This window comes from Erithacus rubecula (assembly GCF_903797595.1).
Source record: "Erithacus rubecula genome assembly, chromosome: 19".
Classification (NCBI taxonomy): Eukaryota; Metazoa; Chordata; class Aves; order Passeriformes; family Muscicapidae; genus Erithacus; species Erithacus rubecula.
Window position 1 is genome coordinate 11,393,249 of NC_136671.1, and position 22,753 is coordinate 11,416,001.

At 39.6% G+C, this 22,753-nt stretch overlaps 2 protein-coding genes across 2 annotated transcripts in view; both read left to right on the plus strand.

The window, feature by feature from the left end:
* Positions 1–87: 87 nt before the first annotated feature.
* On the plus strand, positions 88–15,455 carry ATP6V0A2 (ATPase H+ transporting V0 subunit a2). Its single transcript, XM_079322991.1, has 20 exons — positions 88–292; positions 1,527–1,605; positions 2,594–2,691; positions 3,499–3,636; positions 3,960–4,060; positions 4,687–4,813; positions 5,560–5,642; positions 5,982–6,075; positions 6,369–6,581; positions 7,117–7,267; positions 7,695–7,834; positions 8,574–8,731; positions 9,662–9,752; positions 10,040–10,158; positions 10,579–10,789; positions 10,899–11,018; positions 11,509–11,628; positions 12,863–12,980; positions 13,369–13,540; positions 14,388–15,455. Exons 1-20 carry the CDS (start codon positions 176–178, stop codon positions 14,488–14,490), a joined length of 2,553 nt encoding a protein of 850 aa, XP_079179117.1. The 5' UTR covers positions 88–175; the 3' UTR covers positions 14,491–15,455.
* Positions 15,456–15,906: 451 nt separating this feature from the next.
* DNAH10 (dynein axonemal heavy chain 10) overlaps positions 15,907–22,753 on the plus strand; it is a 48,953-nt gene continuing 42,106 nt past the window's right edge. The window contains exons 1-11 of the mRNA XM_079323086.1: positions 15,907–16,300; positions 16,587–16,685; positions 17,170–17,285; positions 17,657–17,813; positions 18,112–18,269; positions 18,989–19,219; positions 19,800–19,990; positions 20,452–20,650; positions 21,325–21,519; positions 21,668–21,838; positions 22,496–22,675. Of these exons, the coding sequence (XP_079179212.1) occupies positions 16,084–16,300; positions 16,587–16,685; positions 17,170–17,285; positions 17,657–17,813; positions 18,112–18,269; positions 18,989–19,219; positions 19,800–19,990; positions 20,452–20,650; positions 21,325–21,519; positions 21,668–21,838; positions 22,496–22,675 (1,914 nt within the window). The 5' untranslated portion in view covers positions 15,907–16,083. The remainder of the gene's footprint in view (positions 16,301–16,586; positions 16,686–17,169; positions 17,286–17,656; positions 17,814–18,111; positions 18,270–18,988; positions 19,220–19,799; positions 19,991–20,451; positions 20,651–21,324; positions 21,520–21,667; positions 21,839–22,495; positions 22,676–22,753) is intronic.

A 22,753-nucleotide genomic window follows, 5' to 3' on the forward strand; every position in this document is an offset into this window, starting at 1 on the left:
GTTGCCGCTGCCTGCAGTGCCCGAGCTCGGCTCGCGCCGCCGCCGCTCGTGGCCGCGTTCCCCGCCCGTTCCCCGCCCCGGAAGCGGGAGCCGGGCCCGCCCCGCCATGGCCGCCCCCGGGCCGCGCTCCGCCCGCCCGCGGCGCTGAGCCCCCCGCGCCGGCAGCGCCGCCGCCATGGGCGCGCTGTTCCGCGGCGAGCCCGTGTGCCTGGCGCAGCTCTTCCTGCAGAGCGGCTCGGCCTACGAGTGCCTCAGCGAGGTGGGCGAGCGCGGCCTGGCCGAGTTCCGAGACGTGAGTACCGCCGGGGCTCGCGGGGGCTGCGGGGAGCCTGAGGGCCCGGCCTGAGCGCCGAGCCGGGCCGCGGCCGCCGTGGGGCGCTGGGAACTGCTTGAATTCCGAGTGGCAGGTGTATGGCCCGTCCCTGTGTGGCATTCGCCCGAAAGCAGGATCACGGAATTGTTGGGGTTGGAAGGGATCTCTGGAGATGATCCAGTCCAGCCGTTGCCAGGGCAGGGTCACCCGGAGCGGTGACACCGGGACGGGCCCGGGAGGCTGGGATGGGTGACGGGGGCTCAGTGTGGAGCCCCGGGCTCAGCGCTCTCGGGAGAAATGCTTTGCTGTGACTATATCGCACCTTTCTCACAGAAATGGCTGAAACTTGGGGTTACTTGCAGTTACCTGACCCGCCTTCAGCCTGAGCGTGTGTGCACATCCATCCCCCACTGACAGACACCAGCACCTGCTCTCCGCCTTTATTGAGCGCAGGTTCCTGTTCCTGGAGGGGCACATCACCGTGCCTGCCTGCCTGCCATCAAGTTGGGCTGGGCAATAATTAGCCACGTCTCTGCGCTGTCTCATCATAATTATATGATCTTTGCTTGCTGAGACTTTGGAACGTCTTCCAAATATGCATTAGAAATGTAGCTTGCAAAATCGTTGCAGGGAAAGCTGGGAAGACTTAAATAAACAGCTAGTTAGTAAATATGGCAGGGAGGGGGAGGCAGATCTGTAAGAATAATCATTCTTACATGACTGCGTGTTTAACATTTTGATGTCTTTCTAGTTACACCATTATTGTAGAAATAATGCCTTAGTGGTACTGATTTCATAGCTGATAAGTAGTCAGATATTGCATGTTGTTATTATGGGGATGTATGTAAAATTAATATTTCAAATACATTGTGGAAATGCATCACAACAATTTTTTAAATGGTTGATTTGAAGTCATTAAGCAATGTTTTAAAACTGTCAAAATAAGATTAGGAATGGTTTCTCCAGTAGGCCGTGTTATTTTGTTCTTTGATTAAAATTAGCCAGTCGCATGGATAATTCTGCTTTAATAAAATCAACTTTGCTATTTGATGACTTGGTAATCTTTTTAGGTTTTTGTGCCTTCTCAACTGAAAAGCACTTAGAGCAGAGAGTTCATGCAAATTGTCTCCAGGAAGTTGCAGGAACAGCTGTGTTTTTTTAGGGGAGGTTACTATTTCAAATCCCTAATAAGCATTTTGTCCTTCTCCTTCAGCTTAACCCAAATGTAAGTGTGTTTCAGAGAAAATATGTGAGTGAAGTGAAGAAATGTGAAGAAATGGAAAGAATACTTGGTGAGCTTTATTTTCTTGTCTGCTGTTTCTCACCTGTGGCATTACCAGAGTGGCACTACTCTGGAGGTTTCAGCTACAGATTTTTTTAACCTTCCCAGGGTTTGTAAGCTGTGAAATTTATTTACACTACATATAGATTTGGGGTTTTTTTTAAGCTCAGAGGTTGCTAATGTGTTGCTGATAAATAGATGAGGCTGTTTCAGTGTTTACTACTTAAGACTCTACTAGGAAAAGGGAAGCTTTACTGTGGATTAATCCTTGACTGTAAGATATTCACTGTTTTTTCATGTTGTGCAGCTCAATGCTGTTGATTTTCCACCCTCAAAAGCACCACAAGTTATTAATAATTGTGTTCTCATGATAGTTAATGAATAGAGGAAAGGGTATGCAGAGCATTACAGCCAAGATGCAGATGTTTTCAGTGTATCCTGAGGAAAAGTTCCAATTGAAGGATTCCTTTGATTGGAATCTCTCATCAGAGGCATGTGCTGGTCATGCCAGCAGCTATTTTGGCAGTTCCCCTGCCCAGTGTGAGCTGCATTTGTTGTCAAGGTTGCTTAAGCTGCTTTGTTTAAAAACTTTTTAATTCCAAACATGGGTCAGTGAGCAGCATGTCTGTTTCTGGTAGAAAGTGACACTATTGCACCATTAGCAGAAAGTGACACTGTGCAGCAACAAAGAGGTTCTGTGAAATTCTAAAAGCTTCTTAGAAAATACTTGTTGGGAAAGAGAAGCCTCTGAAATTTGTTTGCTTCTGCAGACTTCCAAGGCAGGAATAGTTTGTGTTTCATCTCCACCACTCTCTTAAGTTCTTTTGTGAAGACTTCTGTGTGTGCATTGTTGCTAGAATGAATGAATAAAATAGCCAGGGCTTGATGCTGCAGTGTGATTAGCACCATCAAGAACAGCTGAAGGTCAACTCTGCTGCACTCTAGAAAGTGTGGGCAAGGCAATTTCCTTTCTGATTCTGTTTTTCTTCTCACTCCAGGGTATTTAGTACAAGAAATTAAAAAAGCAGATATTCCACTTCCTGAAGAAGATGTTGCTCCTCCTGCCCCCTTGCTGAAACACATCTTAGAAATCCAGGTAACTTCCACTAAACAGATGCTAAGGTCTTGGAATTTAATTTCAACCTTAATTACTTGCTATCTTGCCACTTATGATTTAAGTTATCAGGGTGTGAAGGGTGGGCAGAAGCATTTGTTTTTCTTTTTGTCTGATTCCTTGCTGCCATTGTGACTTCAAAGCCAGTGAGGTTTTGGTATGAACACAAAATTCCTGGGAAAGGGTGAAAGCAAACTCAGGGAGCATGCAGTCATCTGTTGTTTGATTTGACTGTTCCAGGCAGACTGTCTGTAGATGCAGTCCCTCAGCTTCATTTATTGCTTTGGTACTTACCTAAGGCTCTTTGTGCATCCAAAATTTCCAGGTGTGTGGGAATTTTGCTTGCCCAAGGCTCTGCAGTTGCTGGTCATACAGCAAAACGTGGTGCTGTTTTCTCTGAATGCTTTTTCTGGTGTTGCATTCAATGTAGAAGCTTGTAAAACACAGATCTAATTTTGAATAACATTCTGTTTTGTTGTAATTATATTAAAAGAATAAATGGGTATCTTCCACCCAGTGCTGTCTGCAGTTCTAATTTCAGGTCTGCATTATTTTGACACAAATTAGGGGCAGAGCAGCAGACTGAACAGATGCCAGTGAAGGCTCAAGTGTACTCAATACAAAGCACTCTTTGGTAGATTGAGGGATAGAACCTATGGAGCTTTAGTTAATTAAGAAATGGGAAACTCCTTTCACTCTATCAAATTATTATGTGTTGAAAATGAATCCTACTCTGTTTCCCAAAGTCCTGTAACTGATTTGATGTCTTTCCTTTACTCTTTGTCTTAGGAACAACTGCAGAAGCTGGAGACAGAATTGAGGGAAGTAACTAAAAACAAAGAAAAATTGAGGAAAAATCTGCTTGAATTGATTGAATACAAGTATATGTTACAGATCACACAGAATTTTGTCAGGAGACCACCTGAGGTATTGCTTGGGGTGTTTGACAGGGATTGCTGTGTGGCATTTTTGTGATTTTTCCCTCTTGAATTGCTTGAAAATGAAGGTGTGATTGTGTTATTTTGGTGCATAAATTGTACAGTGTAATTTTGCAGCACTGACTGTAATTGTTGAGAGCAGTGCATTTGAGATCCAGGATCTCTCTGTTGCCTGAATCGAACACGGAAATGAGTTTCATGTTTTTAATTAAGCCATTTACCTAATTACCCTTTCTTCTGTAGAATAATAGTGAAATGAGAGGGATTTTTCTTTCCTGAAAGCAATGAATGTTCTTTCTTTTTATTTGCTAGTATGAATGCCATTTACATGGAAATTTTGAGGAATTTCCTTCTGTGGAAAATGAGCCATTGGTGGATTACAATCGCATGCACAGACTGAGTGCTTCACTGGGGTGGGTATGGAATGTGCTTTTTCAGAAGTGCTTGATGAGGGGCTGTAAAGAATGGCTTGTTCTCTTAAAAGATGGCCTGTGGTGATTTCAGGTGTTCCACAGCCCCAATGTACCTTTGTAACAAACCCAGATTATTTGAAGAGATAAACAGGACAGCGCCAAAAAAAGCTGTCACAAAGCTTCCATCAAACCAAGGAAAAACTCTAAATCAGTACTTCTATTCTTTAAACTCTTTTTCTATGATAAAAACACAGTGTTTTAATCACCTGACAGTGTCAGTTGTAAATGTTAACATTATTTGTGTTGCCTTTGAAATGCAGAATGAGTACTGCTATCTGTGGCATTGCTGTGAGAGGGTTTCTTCCAAGAAGAAAAAAAACAATCTCACTATCACAGAAATAATCAGTCAGAAGTAATTCTTAGTTGTGTGCCCAGGTCTGTAGTCTGTTCATTTTGCAAATAAAAGTTTTATATAGCAGCTGGCATTTTCTATACCAGCTACTTCCTGTTCAGGGTGATGCTTCCTTCCCTAGCCAAGGGAGATACTAAATTATTGTGGTGATATACTCCGAATTTCAAATTATTTTTCTTGTAAATGTTATATTTCAATTTTTTCCTTTTCCTAGATTCATATCTGGGTTAGTTCACATAGCAAAGATTGAAGCATTTGAAAAAATGCTGTGGAGAGTCTGTAAAGGCTATCCCTTCCTTACCTATGCAGAGTTGGATAAGGCTCTGGAAGATCCGGATACGGTGAGTAAACATTGTAATGATCACTGCATTTCATTTGTACTTTTCATGTGGTTTGAAAGAATTGCTCCTCTGGTCTGTCTGGAAATGATTTCCCAGTGTCCTTGGAGGAAAAACTGTTTTGAAAAATTGGAATTTGGAAGATTTTTAAGATTCAGGGATTGTAGAAGTAGCAATTGATTTTATTGTGGTTCAGGATGAGAAGTGCAGAACTTCATTGTGGGATTGTGGTGACTTTATGATTGGCCACCTTGGTCAAAATACGTGGCAGAAATGGCTGCTTGGATATTTATTAACCAGGTCTGTACAGGGCATTGCCTTTTAATAGCCTTTTCATTTGTTCATTCACTAGTTAATAAAGAGTCAAGTACAGCAGGTTTTCTGTGAAGTTTTTACTGTGAACTTAAAAAATTTTTTGTAAATCAATTATGGCATTCTAATCTGGCACTTTCTTTTTTTTCTTGAATTCTAATTTGTTACCTTTTTAAAATACTCTTCTTACTAAGAGCTCTGAGCTAGTAAAATGTAATGTGTCTTTTATTTTCCCTGGAAACTTTTTCTGATTTTCTCTAATATTAAAAAAAGTTATATTAATACAGTTGAATTTTATTCAGATAACAGATGGAAGATTATTGCTACTAACACAGCTTTTTCTAGTTGTTCAGCTTTATTACTTAGCTCTATAAATGTCACAGTAGAATTGCTGCTTAAAACATAATTCATCAGCTTTACCTCTTTTGTTTTTTTAGGGTGAAACCACAAAGTGGGCTGTTTTTTTAGTGTCCTATTGGGGTGAACAAATAGGTCAAAAAGTTAAGAAGATTTGTGACTGGTAAGAAGTAAATCTAATATATGTACATTCCTTTCTACTTGGAATATATTCTAGTTGTTTTTTGCCCTGCATTCCTTTCTGATTTGTGCTGATTTTTAGACAAGGTTTTTTATGTTAAATTTGTTTCTCCCCTTATTACATTCAGCTCTATAATTATGCAGCGTACAAATAAATACACGAGTCATTTCACTTGCAGTCTTTACCAAGTACAGGCAAAACACTACCTCTGAGTTGAATCTGTTGCCTGGCTATTAAGTGTTGTGTTAGAGATTTGGCTGTGGCAGGGGTTGGTGAGGTTTTGGTGGGGTTTGGTCACAGCACAGCCCTGTGTTCCTGCAGCTACCGGTGTCACGTGTACCCCTACCCCGACACCACCGAGGAGCGCCAGGCCGTGCTCGAGGGGCTCAATGTTCGTATTCAGGATCTTGAAACTGTGAGTAAGGAACAGATTTCCTTTTGCTAGTGCTGTTCCACCATAGGAAATCACTCGATGTATCACAGTGTTAAATATAATTTCTAACATATGTATAGCTTTGGAGATGTGGGCAGTAAGTTGTGTCCCTGGCCTCGTGCTGCACGTATCTGTTAAACCTCACAGCACTTGGCATTGCCCTCTGTTTTCTGTTTGCTCACCCTCCTAAAAGCATGGCCCAGCACTGGACACATATGAGGTGCTCTTGCTGTGATCACACTCTCAGTGAGATGTTTGGTTTTTCTCAAACAAAGGTGCTGAATAAAACTGAGGAATACTTGCGCCAAGTCTTGTATAAAGCATCAGAATCCATCTATACTTGGGTTATCCAAGTGAAGAAGATGAAAGCCATTTACCACGTCCTCAACCTGTGCAGTTTTGATGTCACAAATAAATGTTTAATTGCTGAGGTTTGGTGTCCAGTGGCTGATCTCCAGAACCTGCGCCATGCATTGGAGGAAGGCTCAGTAAGTCACCTGAATGCTCACTGATGTTAAAGCTGTCATCTTGAACTAACTGTACACAGAAGGAAAGATAATAATCATTAATAATAGGCTAAAAGTAGGTACAGCCAGATCTAGGTCTCTGCATAATTTTTTTTTTATAAGCAGAGCATTTATTTAGTGTGTAGTGTTTTTATTTTCTTGAATAATTTCTCTATTGGACCTGAGTCCAGCTGGACCCACAGTGCTATTTGCAGTCATCCAGAATGTGCCAGTTCCTTTGCAATGGTTTTTGTTTTAAGAGAGAAAATTCGTAATAACAAACCTTTGCTTTATAATATTGTGATTGGTAAGTCTCATCTGATGACTTGATACCAAGTAAGAATTAAAATAATGTGCATAATCTGTTTTTAGAGGGGGTACAAAGGGGATAAATGTTAAACTTGGGGCTTAATTTAATGGTATTTTTGGATCAGTGAAACTGCTGATGGAGCAAACGTTTTCACTTTGATTAGAATAACAGAGATCTTACACAAATCTATCTTCTGTCTGTAATTAGAGGAAGAGTGGAGCTACAATTTCCTCCTTCATGAATACCATTCCAACAACACACCCTCCTCCAACTTTGATACGTACCAATAAATTCACCTCAGGGTTCCAGAACATTGTTGATGCTTATGGAGTTGGAAGCTATGGAGAAGTTAATCCAGGTTGGTCCTTCTGAAAGCTGAGCTGTGAGCAATTGCTGCTTGCCTTGATACCTTGTTCAATTGGACACTGGCAAAGGCCAAATGGTGACAATCATACAGTTTGTTAGTAGCTGTTTTAAAATTTTCAGTAGCTTATATACTCACAGAGGAAGAAGTGGGCTTGGGTTTGGTTGGGTTTTATTTCCTGGGCTGATATTATTATCCTCAGAATTGTCAGCTACTGCTCAACTGTGAAGTTATCATTGCTACACAATAAACAAGCTTTAAACTGAGTTAAATTTTCAGTGTGGGGGAAATGTCTATGAGTAGGGGATGAATTGTCTTTCAAACTTAAGAACTTTGAGAGATTGAAGTGTGGGATTGCTTGGGGGTAATGCAGACAGGATCTCTTGTGCTGTGCCTGAAATCTGCTGTGTTGCCCTTGCAGCTCTCTATACCATCATCACTTTCCCCTTCTTGTTTGCTGTTATGTTTGGAGACTTTGGGCATGGGCTGCTCATGTTCCTGTTTGCACTTCTGACAATACTGTATGAAAACCACCCTAAGTTGAAAAGAGCACAAAATGAGGTAAAAAGAATTACAAATTATTTATTTCCCATCTAGCCAGATCATTTGATTAGTCACTGTGTTTCTGGAAAACACTGTTTTTTGAACAGGTATTTAATTAGGGTTTTTGCCATTCTTTGAGGATTTTCTGTGTTTAAAGCCCCCATATTCCTTGAGATTAATGTAATATTTTAAACTATTCACTTTCCTTGAAAGAGCAGAAATGATCAAGTTGTAATGAAAGACTTAGAAAAAATTAATTGTTGCATTTAAGCTTGTCTTTCCTTCTACCAGGGCTATTCAGCAATGTGTTTTACAGAACTTCATTACAGTGACAATATGAGGAGAAAAATGATTTTTCAAATTCCACCTTTTATTGTTTATAAAAAGAGTTACAGTTTGAAATTTGTTAAACTTCACTTTAATTTTTAATCATATGGGTTGGAATGCAGGAACACCTGCATCTCTGATTAGAATTATGTTCAGTTAAGAATGCCTGCAAAAGTGTAATTTCTTGTGAAGTAGTTCCAGGAAGGAAGTGGCTTAAAAAGACCCTTTCCTAGTGTAAGGAAGCCTGTGGTAAAAATCTCAGTGTGTGTCATGGGAGCTCATATTTCTTAACAACTGTTCACTAATAAATTTTAGTTTTTAAAAGTCTTTATGTGTCCAAAAATGTGTTTATTCTTGACACATCTAGCTACCTTTTGCTCACATAACAATTGATATTCTCTATTTTTTCTTTTTCCCCCAATACTAACAGATAATGAAGATGTTGTTTGAGGGCAGATATGTGATCCTGTTAATGGGGCTCTTTTCCATATACACTGGATTGATCTATAATGACTGTTTTTCAAAGTCAGTAAATATATTTGGATCTGGATGGAATGTTTCAGCAATGTTTCACCAGAAGGTTTGGAGGTGAGCAGCATGTTTGCTATGCCATTAAACCAGAGATGCTTTTCCTGCAGCAGTTAAACCCTTTTGTTCACATGTTTTTGACTGTCCTGTTATGGTTTGTCTTTGCATTGATGTTTTAGTTTGTATTTTCCAGGTTTGTATGTCTCTATAAAGATTTTCAGAGGAGTAAAAAATACAGGTCTAGTTTGGGATTTATTTGTCCTATTTGTCCATTCTTCTGGAATGAGCACCATTAGCCTCTGCTAAAGGAAATTAACTATTAATTAAGTAAATTAATTACCTGGCAATCATTAGTCTCTGCACAGCTTTTCTTGATAGTAAAAAAAAAAAAGAAAAAAAGAAGTTTATAAGAATTGTCCAATCTACTTTTTTCTCAGAGTGGGATAACCTCATTAATTTGAGGTGTCATTACCCTTTGGTACATAAATGTTCACAGCTTCTATCTTGTGGTGCCTTACAAAACAGGATGTGGCTTCAAATAGTCAAGACCACTGGCTTTGGTTAAAATTTGAACAGGTTTTGTGTGCTGTGATACTGAAAAGCTATATGAAAATAAAGTAGAAACTTCCCCAAATGCAAAAGGGAAAAAAGGTAGCAATTTTTCTTTGGGTGTTTGACAGTGAATTTTATGCAAAAGCAAACTGTGAACTTTTAAAATTCAACTTTGAGTTCTAGGGGAATGTGGAATAAAATCCATAAACTTTGTTTTGAAAGATGGTGAATGTGAATTAAGCCCAGATTGTGAGGTTCTAGGTGGTTTTTTTGCTGTTTTTTTGTATTAGGACTTTGTGCTTAGAAATCCTTTCACTCTTTTAAAAAAATGTCACAGGGGGTGAGTTAGTTAATCAGGAACAGTGTCCTGCAGAAATGAAAGTATGTTGTCATTATGTTTAAGATGTCAAATCTGAGTGTGTTTTTCTTTCCCTCCAGCATTGAGGATGTGAAATCTAATAGATATTTATCACTGGATCCAAATGTTTCTGGTGTCTACAATGGAGCTTATCCCTTTGGAATTGATCCGGTTAGTTCTTTCTTTTTAATTTTCCACTTGTGATGATCTGTCTTTGTCCATTAGATTTTGGTATGTGTATAAGTAAGGTAAATCTGACTAAGAAAAAATATATTCCTGTTTGCAGTCTCTGTTCAGCATTCTCTGTTCTGACAAGTCAAAGATTGAACTATTTTTACTCAAATTTTGGTTGTGACTTCCATTTGAAGTAGAATTCTGGTCCCCAGTAGAAAAAGGATTCTGGTTTATTCCTTCTGTTATGATGCTCTTCAATGCTGGTTTGGTGTTTTCTTTTGCAGATATGGAATTTGGCAAGCAACCGTCTCACTTTCCTAAATTCATTCAAAATGAAAATGTCTGTGATCTTTGGAGTGACTCACATGACATTTGGAGTTGTACTGGGGCTGTTTAACCACTTGTAAGTACAAGAAGTTACAATAATACCAACATTGTATTTTTTGTCAAGTCTGGAATTACAACAGTTAATCTTGTAAGAGAAACTGGAATTATTTTTTGAGACCAGAATAAGAATAGTTGTGAAAACTTATTAAAAAAGATGATAATGAAGAGGTCTTCTTCTACATATGTAATATGATGGTTGTACTAAAAAAATCCCAAAACAAATTAATACAAGACTTTATTTCACTTATTGGTAAATAAAGATACATGCCTCTTACAGTTTTTATTTTCCACCTGATAAAATTTCACTGAATAAAAAGAAATCAGCTCTGGATTGTAATTTCAGTCTTGCTGTTCAAAAGTGTTTTGTTTTACTCAAATCATATTTGGGCTGTGTTGGTAAAACATATTTTTATTTTTTCCCATTTCTACTTTTCAGGTATTTCAAGAAGACCTATAATATTTATTTGGTTTTTATTCCTGAACTTTTATTCTTGTTGTCCATATTTGGCTACCTGGTGTTCATGATCTTCTATAAATGGTTGGCATACTCTGCAGAGAACTCGACTGCAGCCCCCAGTATTCTGATACAGTTTATTAACATGTTCCTGTTTCCTAGTGGTGAAACAAAGAGCTTCTTCAATGGCCAGGTGAGTAATGCTCTTCCAAGCCTTTGGAAATCCTATACTTTAAAGGAAAAGGGGATGGCTTTTCCTACTTTGGATTTTATCTAATCTAATTTTCCTCCCCTCCCAACAGATTCCTCTGCAGAAGTTTTTACTTAGTGTTGCTTTTCTTTGTGTTCCTGTAATGCTTCTTGGTAAACCACTTTATTTGTACTGGTTGCACAGTGGAGGCCGAGGCATAAGAATGTACAGGGTAAGTACTGAAAGTACACACATTTCCTCAGTGTAGGAGAATTCAGCTGCTGTTTTATTGCACAGAGTATGTCCTTACTGGGTATTTCATAGAATGATTGGGTTGGAAGGGAACTTAAAGCTCATCTCATTCCACCCTCTGTGATGGGCAGGGACACCTCCCACTATCCCAGGTTGCTCCAAGCCCCTCCAGCCTGGCCTTGGACACTTCCAGGGATGGGGCAGCCCCAGCTTTTCAGGGCAAACTGTGCCAGAGTCTCAGCACCCTCACAGGGAAGATTTTCTTCTGTATATCCAACCTAAATTTCAATTTGAACCCATTACTCCTTGTCTCACCAGTTTCTGCTCAGTTCGAAAAGTTTTGGACTGAAACACATAATAGTACTTTGTTCCATTAAATCTTTTTACCTTTGCCTGTGACTACTCTTAAGTAAATTTTAGAAATGACAGTGGCAGCTTGCTTGAAGAGACAATACATTCCCATTTTGTAGAGTGGCTACAAGCTTGTCCGAAAAGAGAGTGAGGAAGAGCTTTGTCTCCTGTCGTGCCAAGATCTCGAAGAAGGCGCCAATCATTCAGACAGCGGGCACAGAGAGGGGGATGCAGAGGAGGTAATGCTGGTGCTGAATCTCTGAACTGGGTGTTCTTAAAAGCTGATTTGAGGTGGGCAGTCAATAGGTAACCTGTACACTGCCTGCTGAGCAGTTTGGAAGAAACTCAGCTGAGCCTTTACAAAGGCCTCGGTGCCCAAATGCAGTTTACTTATAGTTATTTGTTGCTATTTCATAATTATTTTTTTGTATCTTCAGTTACATATTACTAATAGTAATATTTCAGTTCATATTACTGTTACAGTAAAACCACAACCTATCTGTAGTAGAGAACAGAAAGTGTTTTATTTGCAATTAAGACTCTGCATTTAGGAGTATAGGTTTTTTTATATTGAAGAGTGGGATAAAAATCCTGGGTTTTGTCTGGTTTTATGGCAAGGTGGTGACTGCCCAGCTTCCTGTTAATTAATCTTGGCTTTGCATCTGGACAAAAGTCTTTCTGTGTCTGCAAATTACATCTTGTGATGAGGATTGTTGGTAAGGGGGGCTGGGGGGCATGGGCAGCATTCCTAATCCCCACCCACTGCTGCTGTTTAGTTTGGGCAAATTTTTAAAGGTCTGGGCAGATTCCACTGATTCCATGTGAATTGAAAGACAAAGAATTGCTTCAGTTTCCTAATGTGCAGAGTATGTGTAGTTCTTGTCTCAGTGGGGTAGTTGACTCTTGTTTCTTGTGTATAGAAAATGTAAGAATTATTTGCTCAAATAAAATCTATTATACAAAGTAAGTGTTGAAATTTTCAGTAATATCAGTTTTGAAACTGTAAGTAACAAATATTTATATTTAGAACTTAGAGTGTTAATGTGGCTATTTTTCTATCAGTAGCATTACTGATAATTACCCCTGCTTTTAAAGATGAAAAAATTGATATTGTAAACTTAGAACCTCAACAGAATGGAAAATTAGAATCGTGGCTGATTATAGTACTTAAAGTTTTCAGGTATGAGATCAAATTCCTTGTGGAAAACATAAACTGTATTTGTTTTTATATATCAGCAAGGTAATACTGGAAAACTATAGTATCTGATGGTTTTTTTTAATGTTATCTCTGTAATAAGGATCTTCTACGTGGCACACTTTATTTACTTGATATAAAAATCAATTTATTACCATTCAGTGGAATTCTTCTTCCATGTAATAAGGATTTGCTGATGCATGGTTTTGTTCTCTCATGTTTTGTTCTCTGTGTTGATACAAGTTAAAATTGATACAAGTGTGTTTTTTATCTTTCAGCTGAACTTTGCAGATGTTTTTATGAATCAAGTCATTCACACCATTGAATACTGTCTGGGATGCATCTCTAACACAGCCTCATACCTGAGACTCTGGGCATTAAGTCTTGCTCATGCACGTAAGTGAGGGAGGGTTTTTAAATATTTGTTGGTATTTTTCTTGCATTTGTATTTTTAATTCTCGTACAGGGAGGCTGTTCAAGTGATACTACAATGAAATACACTTTTTCTTAATTAAAAAAAATTCCCTATTTTAACTAATCATGATCTATGGAAGCCTCCAAACTAAAACTGTGACTTTATGTAAAATATTGCTCTCAGTAGATCTGATTTTGACACCGAGGTGTGTCTTGAAGCATTTGAGGGGATGGGGGCAGTGCTCTGGGGAGGGGGATTGCTTATAGTTCCCATGTCCAGCAGGTGCTCTTGCATTGGTGATATGAGCAGCTCAGTGGGTGAAAGTACTCAGTAGCAACATTAATTATGGCAACTCTTTGGTTTTTTTAGAGTTATCAGAAGTTCTGTGGCAGATGGTGATGAGAGTGGGTCTCCGTGTGGATACAAAGCACGGGGTCATGCTGCTCATCCCTGTTCTGGCATTGTTTGCTGTGCTGACAGTTTTTATTCTGCTGGTCATGGAGGGGCTTTCTGCTTTCCTCCATGCCATACGACTTCACTGGTATGTATTTTTTTTCTTTTTCTGTATACCACTTCAATATATACTGGCTTATTTAAGAGGAATTTTTGTGGCAAAATTGTAGTTGTCTTATTAAAAGTGAAAGTGTAAAATTCAACAGTCTCATTGTTACTGAAATACATTTATTTGGTTATATTAAAGAAGTGGCTTTTTAGTTGGATTTGATTGTTCTTCTGGAATATTTTCAGTAGATTCAAATATTATATTGGCTTATGATGCATTTTAACTTCAACCACATTCACAAAATATAAGTACATTTGATTTGTAGTGTTGCAGCTTTTCATAATGTAGAATATTAGTAACTTGGGTAAATATTTTTAATTTCAGCCTGCTTATCTCATTATATGGTTTCAGTCAATTTATTTGGTTCAACAGAACATTTATATTAATGAGTGGGGCTGCCAACCCTTAAGTATTTTAATTCTTTCTTAGTCTTGCTATCACAAGCTCTGCACTTTGGAGTGGATTCAGAGCATGTTTAGTTTGAAATCTGATGAAATTTACAATTTAACCAAAGTCATGTAGTGTCCAAAGGCAGGAGGTGGAGCTTTGTACATGACAGATTGTCCTCATGATATTGCATGTCTGCAGAACCATTGACTACACCTCACTCAGAAGCAAATGAGTAAGGCAGAAGTAAGAAATGAGCCCAGTTCAGTGTGAGAAACATAAATTAGCCTGGGACTGGGATGGGAAGGTTAAATAGCTGCACAGAAAACAAGAGAGGACTGGAGTTGGTTTTGTTCAGCTTCTTGTATTGCACAATTCTGTCCCTTGACAATTCATTATGGATTCATGTACAGATTCTGTTTTTTTTGTCTTGTTTCAGGGTGGAATTTCAGAACAAATTCTACTCCGGTGGAGGATACAAGTTTACGCCTTTCTCTTTTAAGCACATTTCTTTACATTTTAATAAAGATGGTGCATTATAATTTGGCTGCTGTCAGCAGAAATGTTTGGAAATGTCTGCAAATAACTGTGTGATTGGTTCTTGCCTATGGATGGTTTCTTGTGGAACGAAGTGGTTTTCACTGATTGCCTTATAATGCAGCCAAACAATTCTGTAAAACATACCTCCCATAAAAAGACATAGCAGATCTGGAGCAACGTGTAAAATATATAGATATCAAATGTACATTTTTCTTGATAAACTAATGTTGTAAATTAATTTTATTCTTAAAAAAAAAAAAAAAAAAGATGTTGTTACTGCTTGTCCTGAAACCCATGTAGGAATTTTTTGGAGTCTCTTTATTTTCTTGAATGGTTACTTTTAAGTTATCTGAAAGACTTTTCATTATATTAAATATTCATTACTAATCACATACTTAACCCAGCTGCATCTTGTGCACTTTGGGAACCATTCAACAATGCAATAGAAGCAATGTCTGTTTTCAGTCTGTATTCCAGGATGGTTATGAAGTTAATAGAAATTTATACACACCAATGCAATGTGCTCTTTTTTGACCATATTTAAAATTGCACTGGAAATGTTATCTGTTCATTCTGGGTTCTGTCTAGAGTTACTACTTTAAGCTTTTGGAAGCCACACTGATATTTATATTTATATTTAATATTATGGAAGAAGGCAGGATTAGAAGTATTACTCCTCCTTTTTTCCCCTGTAGTGAGGAATAACTTTTGCACATGGAATAAAGAGTTTGCCTTGATCCCCGTTTCTGTTTGGCTGTAAGGACACACAAACAGCACTCCCTGATGTTGTAGAACCTAATTTATACCGCATAGGTGGACAGGGGTAGTTTTATATTATTTTTGTATCAGTGTGAAAATGGGGATATTGCCATGATATTTTAACATCTGTGCCATACCAACAGCACAAATTAAATTTTGCACTTTTTTCCTACGAACTCCCAATAAAGCCTCGTTTGCGCTGTGCCGAGCGGGCCCTGTGTTTGTCCGTGGCCTTGTCCGTGCCCGAGGCGGCGCTGAGGGGAAGGGGCGGCCGTGAGGGGCGGCGGGCGCTGAGGGGAACCAGCGGCCGTGAAAGGCCGCCGGTGCCCAGGGGCTCGTGAGGGGCCGCCGGTGCTGAGGGGAACAAGCTCCCGTGAGGGGCGGCGGGCGCTGCGGGGAGCGAGCGGCTGTGAGGGGCCGCCGGTGCTGAGGGGAACAAGCTCCCGTGAGGGGCGGCGGGCGCTGCGGGGAGCGAGCGGCTGTGAGGGGCCGCCGGTGCCCCGGAGACGCGGCGCTCGTGAGGGGCCGCCCGTGCTGAGGGAAACGAACCCCCGTGAGAGGCGGCGGGCGCCCAGGGGCCCCGGCGCTCGTGAGGGGCGGCGGGCACTGAGGGGAAGAAGCGGCTGGTGCTGAAAGGACTCAGCTTGTGAGGGGCGGGCGGTGTCAAGGAGAAGGAGCGCCCGCGCGGGGCGGGCGCTGTACGGGAACGCGGCCGCTCGAGGCGCCTCCTGAGGCGGGCACGGAGCCTCCCGAAGCGGGCTGAAGGCGGGCAGCAGCCGTCGCTCCACCCCGCACCGTTGCCGTGGCCACCGGGAGGCGTCGGGCCGGTCGCCGCCATGAGCCTGGACGACGTGCGGGTGCGGTGGCTGCGGGACCGAGCGCTCTCCCTGCTGGGTCTGAGCGAGCCGGCGCCTTTGGAGAAGCTGCTGAGCCGCGGCGAAGATGCGCGGGTCGTGCTGCGCTTCTTCGGCCTTGGCCCTGAGGGCAGCGAGGATGCGAGCGGGGCGGGCACGGCGCTGCTGCTGCTGCGGGCCGAGCTGCCCGGCCCGGCCGGTGAGGAGCGGGAGGGAGAGCGACCCCTGCCCCGGCCCGCTAAGCTCTCCCTGGGCACTGCCTGGCCCCAAATCCCTGTTTGCCCCTCCCTCAATCCCCTCTTCGTCCCATCTGCAGAGTCTCAGCCCCATGATCCCTGTTTTCACCCCTTTTCTTGCCTCTCCATCCCTTGGGCTGTGTTCTGAATCCCTTCTGAATCCCCCCCTTTCTAGAATTTTGTCCGCTCTGTTTGTGGGACTTGCATAGTCCCTCTGCAGTGCTTTTCTCCCACTTTGCATTTGTGCAGATACGGGTGGCACGAATGTGCGTTTCCATGTGGCTTTTAATGAAGTTCCCGAAGAGTTTGTGTCAAATTCTACTGTGTATTTTCTGAGAGATGGCAAAGGTATGTGCCCTGAAGAACTGCAGCCTCGGTATTTTCAGTTTTGCATTAAACAGCATTTCTCCTTGTGAAGATATGATAGAGACTGGGACTCAGGACAGTGCACATCCAACTTGTTTAACTGGGTAGGAAGACACTCAGAATAGAGCCAGTGTCAGGGATGCTTTGCCATGTACCAGCATTTCTGTGCAAGATTTTCCTGCTGTCTCTTTAAAGAGTTCAAATCAAGACACTGTTCTTTTGAACCGAAAACTGTTTTCTAATTATCTGGCTGGGTAGTAAAGACTTAGAACCAGCTGATGATGCTGAAGTATTTTCCACCCTTTCTGAAAAAAGCATTTGCACTATTAAAACCAGCACTAGTTTAGAACATGACTTACACCAAACCTATTAGTGTTTTATTGGAATGGTAACTTATTATGAAAATGACTTTATACTTTCTGTATCAATTAATTACATTTGTACTTATTCTTTGTATACTCTTTAGAAAGAGTTGCTGTACCTAATAATCTGACTGAAGCTAATGAGATTCTTCCTCAAGTGATTAAGTCTGCTGTGCTGACTGATGATATTCTCTTGATGCTAAAGAATTCCATCTCACAGGTAAATGAGTGACAGCTTTTATATATGGAATCTTGAGTGTTTCTAGGAGTGATTTGCCTATTTAGTATTATATGGACCATGCATAAAAATATTAATAGCTAATAAGTGACCTTCATATGCCAAAATGAAGTTTTTGTCAATTCTTATTTCTTATTTTGTTTCCCCATTTTTTCCCTATCTGAGAATCATTTAAGGGTGTGACACCTCTATTTCTGTACTCGCAGACTTTCATAAAGGTGTGCTAGAACTATTTCCCTGCACAACTTGAAATGGAAGGAGACACAAATTAAATTTTAGAACAATAATGGTTAAGTGAATTGCTAGTTAGCTTTTTTTTAATAAATCTATGGCACCTATTTCAATCCTAACAGTCATCACCAGCTCAGCAGCAGACTGGGAAAACTTCCTCTGATTCAGACAGTGAAAATGCAGATTCTGAAGAAAGGAATTTACCTGAGACTAATCCTACAAAGTCTGTGGAGGACTCTGATGCTCTAATGGAGAGTGAAAATCAGCTGACTATACCAGGTTAAGTGAATGTTTTGCCTCTGCCAGCACTGTGGTGATCAGAGCACATGGCAGCAGAATGAGGTTCACCTAAGAGTGGCTTTATGTGGAATGACAGATTTGATTAAAGCTGCTCTGCTGATACCAACTGGGCTTTTTCTCACCCTGAAGTATAGCAGGCAGCATGGAGAAATGGATGGAGTCAGTGATAAGTTTTTCAAAGAGTCTGGAGGTAGAGTAGGAGACATATCCAGTGGTGCTATATTACCAATGCTCCCAGAACAAGACAATTCATTCTGTGTGCTTTTTCTTCCAACAGAAAATCTTAAACTGGAGATGCCAACTGTAAATCTAGATAGAGAAGTGTCTCTTCTTGCCACAGTTCCAGGAGTGGTTCAGTCTCTGAAAAAGTGTGCAATGACCTGGCAGAAATTAATATCCAGAGTTCTGGAGGAACAGCTGAGAAAGGTTCCACAGGTAACTTTACCTGTGTATAACAAACACCAAGATGCTTTTATTCCAGGAGACTTTGCTTCATTTCTCCACAAGAACTGTTGTTATTTTTTAATTCCTCTTCATGTTTGATTGTTGGAAAACCATTTATTAATTCTTGAAGAGTAGATCAAAATTAGTGAGGAACTGGGTGGCTCTGGGAAGTATAGTATAAATAAAATATTAAGTAATTCCCTGCACATGCTACCCACAGAGGATACCTGTGGAAAACTAAGGGACTTTTGTTATCTGCTCTCTTCTAAAGAGCCAAGAAATACTAAAAGTTGCACTGAGTATTTTTTTTAATAGAGAGTTATATTTTTTCTTTTTTTTTTCTTTTTTTTTTTTTTTTGCAAAAAAGTGATCTCACAAAACAAAAACCAAAAAAATTCTTATTTTCAGATTTTGATTCTGCAAACACATATATAACTAATACCACTAAACACACTGAGGAATTTTATGTCTATAAAGTTACCTGTGCAAAAGCATAAGCTTAGGGATATACTCCCCATCAGTGTGTGTACAGCTCTTTATTTAAGGAACCTTTTTCTGTCTGGCTGTTTGCATGGTTGAATCATATCAAGCTTCTCTCAGCATAAAGTTTATTGAAAAGAAGGAACAAATACAATCCTGCTTATAGATACTCACTCTTGCATAATGGTAATTCAGCTTTTTTTTTTAATTTGATTGCACATTGCTTGTAGGATAATGGTCCACTTGCAGAGATTTACCTCTGGCGTGAAAAAAATGCAACTTTAAGGGCTCTTACTGCACAGATAAAGCTTCCAGAGGTGCAAAAAGTCTTGGAAATACTACAGGAAGCTGAATCTGGGTTTACTGCAGATTTACAGATAGTCTTAAGTGACCTCAGAAGACATCAGGTGCAAGCTCAAGACAATGCCAAGTTTCTCTCCACTCTGGAACGCCACTTGAAGGTAGCTGTCCATGAGAAAACCTGGAGTCTGAACTGCACTTACCTGAGTTGGGTTTCTCTGTTGATGTAATCACCTCTTGCTTATTTTCTCACTTTTTAGCTGCAATAAAGATATTCTCTAGATTCACAAATTATATTTAATTTTATAAAAGAGTTGCTTGTTTTGTTTTAGTGGTTTTAATGTTTGAAAGCTCAGAACTGTGAGCACTTGGTTTGTAGTCCAACTTTGGAAGTTTTGATGGCATAGCTGGACTGGGGAAAACAAAGATCTCCCTACTCCATTTTATTAGGTAGTTTCTACCACAAATTACAGCTGATGTTTCAAAGTTGAAATTGTATTGAAGATCATCCAAACAAAGAGTAGACTTATCATTTAAAATCAGAACCAAACATAATTTGGAGCAAAAGGTGCAGATTTGCACATCTTTAACCATGTGTGTTATTTAGAATGTCTCCTTGTCCAGGTTATTAACAATATTACAGACTTTCATAACCTGAGGCAACTACCGAATAAACATTAATTTGCCAAATATGAGTTTGTATGTTTTCATGACATCTTACCCACAATATGCATTTCATAGAACTTATCAACTGGCACTGGGGTTGATGTTATCTCCAATACAATCCCTTCCCTGCTGAATGCCCTGAGGCTGCTGTGGATCATGTCACGGCACTACAACAAGGAGGAGCGCATGGTGCCCCTCTTGGAACGAATTTCATGGCAGATTTCAGCCAGAGTGCGCAGAGTTGTGGATCTGCAGACTCTCTTTAAGTGAGTGCTGGGTTTCTGTTTAACTGGGCTGTGTTTGTTAAAAGCTTTCCTTGTCTTGCACTAAGTGCAGTAGATGATGATTCCACCAAAGACGTGCCCGCTGTTTTCAACCATCTGAAGTTGTATTAGAAGGTCAATTACAAATGGATTTATTTTGTAATTTTCAGAAATTGCTAAATCAGCCCTGAAGAGATAGATTCTTGTCCTCTTTTGTATTGGAAGAACATAAACCAATAAAACAAATAAAAAATAGAGGTAAAAAAATGGCCTGAATATAACCAAAATCCCTCCTCAAGTAACATCTGCTTTCCAAATCACATTGAAAATAAGTTATAAGTTTTGCCTAGATCTTGAAGCTGCTAAACCAGGATATATTATTCCAGCTGAGATACTTTTTTTTTTTTTTTTTAATCTGTAGAATTTTATCTATAGTATCTTAACTGTGTTAATTTGATTAATAGACAAGACATAGCTGCTGCAAAAAAGAAAATAACAGAAGCCCGGAACACTCTTGAACAATGGAAAAAATGTTATTTTACTACTTGTATCCAAGTTGAGGAGTCAGGAAGTAAACGATACTGGAAATTTGATGCGAAACGTTTATTTGAAAAAACAGATTATATGGTTTCAGTCTGTCAAGATCTGTATGACATTTTTCAGGTAGGAATATAGACAATAGATAAAGAGATTGTGTAATCACTGTCTGTAGAGGAGATTGTTTTGTGTTGTAGGTGTAGACTTGTTCACAACTTAGTTTTGTGTTTGAGACCTGAGCAGTGCCTTTTACTCCAACAAAATATGTTTAATTCTGGAAGTGGAGTAACTTTTCTCCAAGTACTGGTTGGGTAAAGGTGCCACTGTGTGCATGCTGTGAACATAGGAGACTTACAGCAACTGTTTCACACATTTGTGATTTTCATGGGTTGCCATCTTAATGATTCACATAAAATACCATTTAAGTATATTATAAAATAAAATCTGGCCATCTGTGAATCTGTATTAATTGCAGAATAACATGAATGAAGAGGTGTGTGTTTAGGCTAATGCAAGTCAGGGTAATTAGCAATATGGTCCACCAATAAACTGTGTGTAAAGTGGAATGAAAAGGACTAATAACTGAGTATTATCTATTATAGCAACTGAAATGCTGGGCATGTAGATTGCTGCTGGGTTTTTTTTCAGTGTCTTGTATTAAAATATTTTAAATTTAATTCAAACCGATAATTCTCTGAAGTGGTTGATTTTTTTTAACAGAAAAAATTAAGAGTAGTGTGTTTGATGGCAGAAAAAATATTAAAAAGAAAGCTTTATACTATGTTCTTCTGAATGAATAGGTCGCTGAAGAGCTTCACAATATGTTTATTCCTGAACTGATAACTGTGTCAGAAAATCCAAAGGGTGTTGATGATCTACAGAGAGAAGTGAATATAGTAATTAGTCCTATGGAAGACCTGACCTTTGATCCTTTTAGCATGGAAAGTGCACGTGACTGGGGATTTGTTATGGAAGAATTTAGAGAAGATGTTACTGTAAGTACCATATACTGTGATTCCCAAAAAGTAGTAAAAACAAGCTTGACTGCTGTTACTAAAAAGTATTTTTGCTTTGCCACCCTTTCTTGGTTTTGCAGAATGAATTTCTAAGTGACAGGGTTTCTTTGCTTTCTTCCTTGTTTAGGATATTGAAGAAAAGATGACAATATTTATTGATGAATCTTTTATGACCCTTCGATCAGCAGAAGTTGCTTTTGACATGCTGGTTAAGTACAAACACATCCAGATTCGTGAAACTATTAATAAGCAGTTAATGAAAAAGTTCAGAGATGTTTTGGAGCAATATTGTAAAGAGGTATTCAGTTTAGGGATTTCTTATCCACTACCTGAAGTTCTTTACCTAATGAAAATCATCAATCTGTATATATCTAAATACCTGCGTGATGTCATTTTCTACCTAAAAAACTAAAAACTTTTATAAGTAAACATGATAATTGCTCTCTTTTTTTGGGACCTAGATGGAGAAATAGTCTGGTTAATTTGCTGAAATATTGTGCATATCTGTGTATGTGAGGCACTCTATGGGAGCAGGAAGGTGCTCTGAATGCAACAAGGCTTGTGGCTATTCCTGCACCTTGTAAACAGCAGCTCAGTCTTCCTGAGAAAACTGGTTTTTTATACCCTACAGCTTTCTTGTCATGGTCAAGTTCATTATATGATCAGAAGGTGTCATAGATCAGCTTTGGAAGGGTAGAATGTAGAAGACTGGATGTTGGAATGCTTTTCATATCAGCTTTTTTCTTGATATTTCAAAGAACATTTAACTCAATAAAATGTAGTATTACAGGAAATGCTGCCATAACAGCAGCTCCACAAGACAGAGAAAGGAAGACAAAATAATTATTTTCTGTCCTGCTGCTGGAATTAGCTTCAGAACTTGTGCTGTGTATCAGACAATGATCATGGACAAGCAGTGGCAAAACAATTCTTTGCAGTATTTTTTCTCTTCTAGGTTGAAATTGTTGAGCAAATCTTTGTTGAGAGCCACAAGGATCCACCTCTGTATAAGAACCATCCTCCAGTGGCTGGAGCAATATCCTGGTCCCGGTCCCTTTGCCATCGCATCACACACACCATTACTCGATTCCAAGAAGAAGAAGAGGAGTTGCTTACCTCTGAACGTGGAAAGGAAGTATGTTGGGTCTTTTGGTACTTGCTGAAGGAAGAAACACTTTCTTTACACACTTCTAAAGATGTGAAAGTGCTCTGT

Coding starts and splice junctions, on each gene's coding strand:
- ATP6V0A2 (XM_079322991.1), top strand. CDS start 176: ATGGGCGCGCTGTTCCGCGGCGAGCCCGTGTGCCTGGCGCAGCTCTTC. Junction 2,692..3,498: donor AACACATCTTAGAAATCCAG/GTAACTTCCACT, acceptor TCTTTGTCTTAG/GAACAACTGCAGAAGCTGGA. Junction 4,814..5,559: donor CTCTGGAAGATCCGGATACG/GTGAGTAAACAT, acceptor TTGTTTTTTTAG/GGTGAAACCACAAAGTGGGC.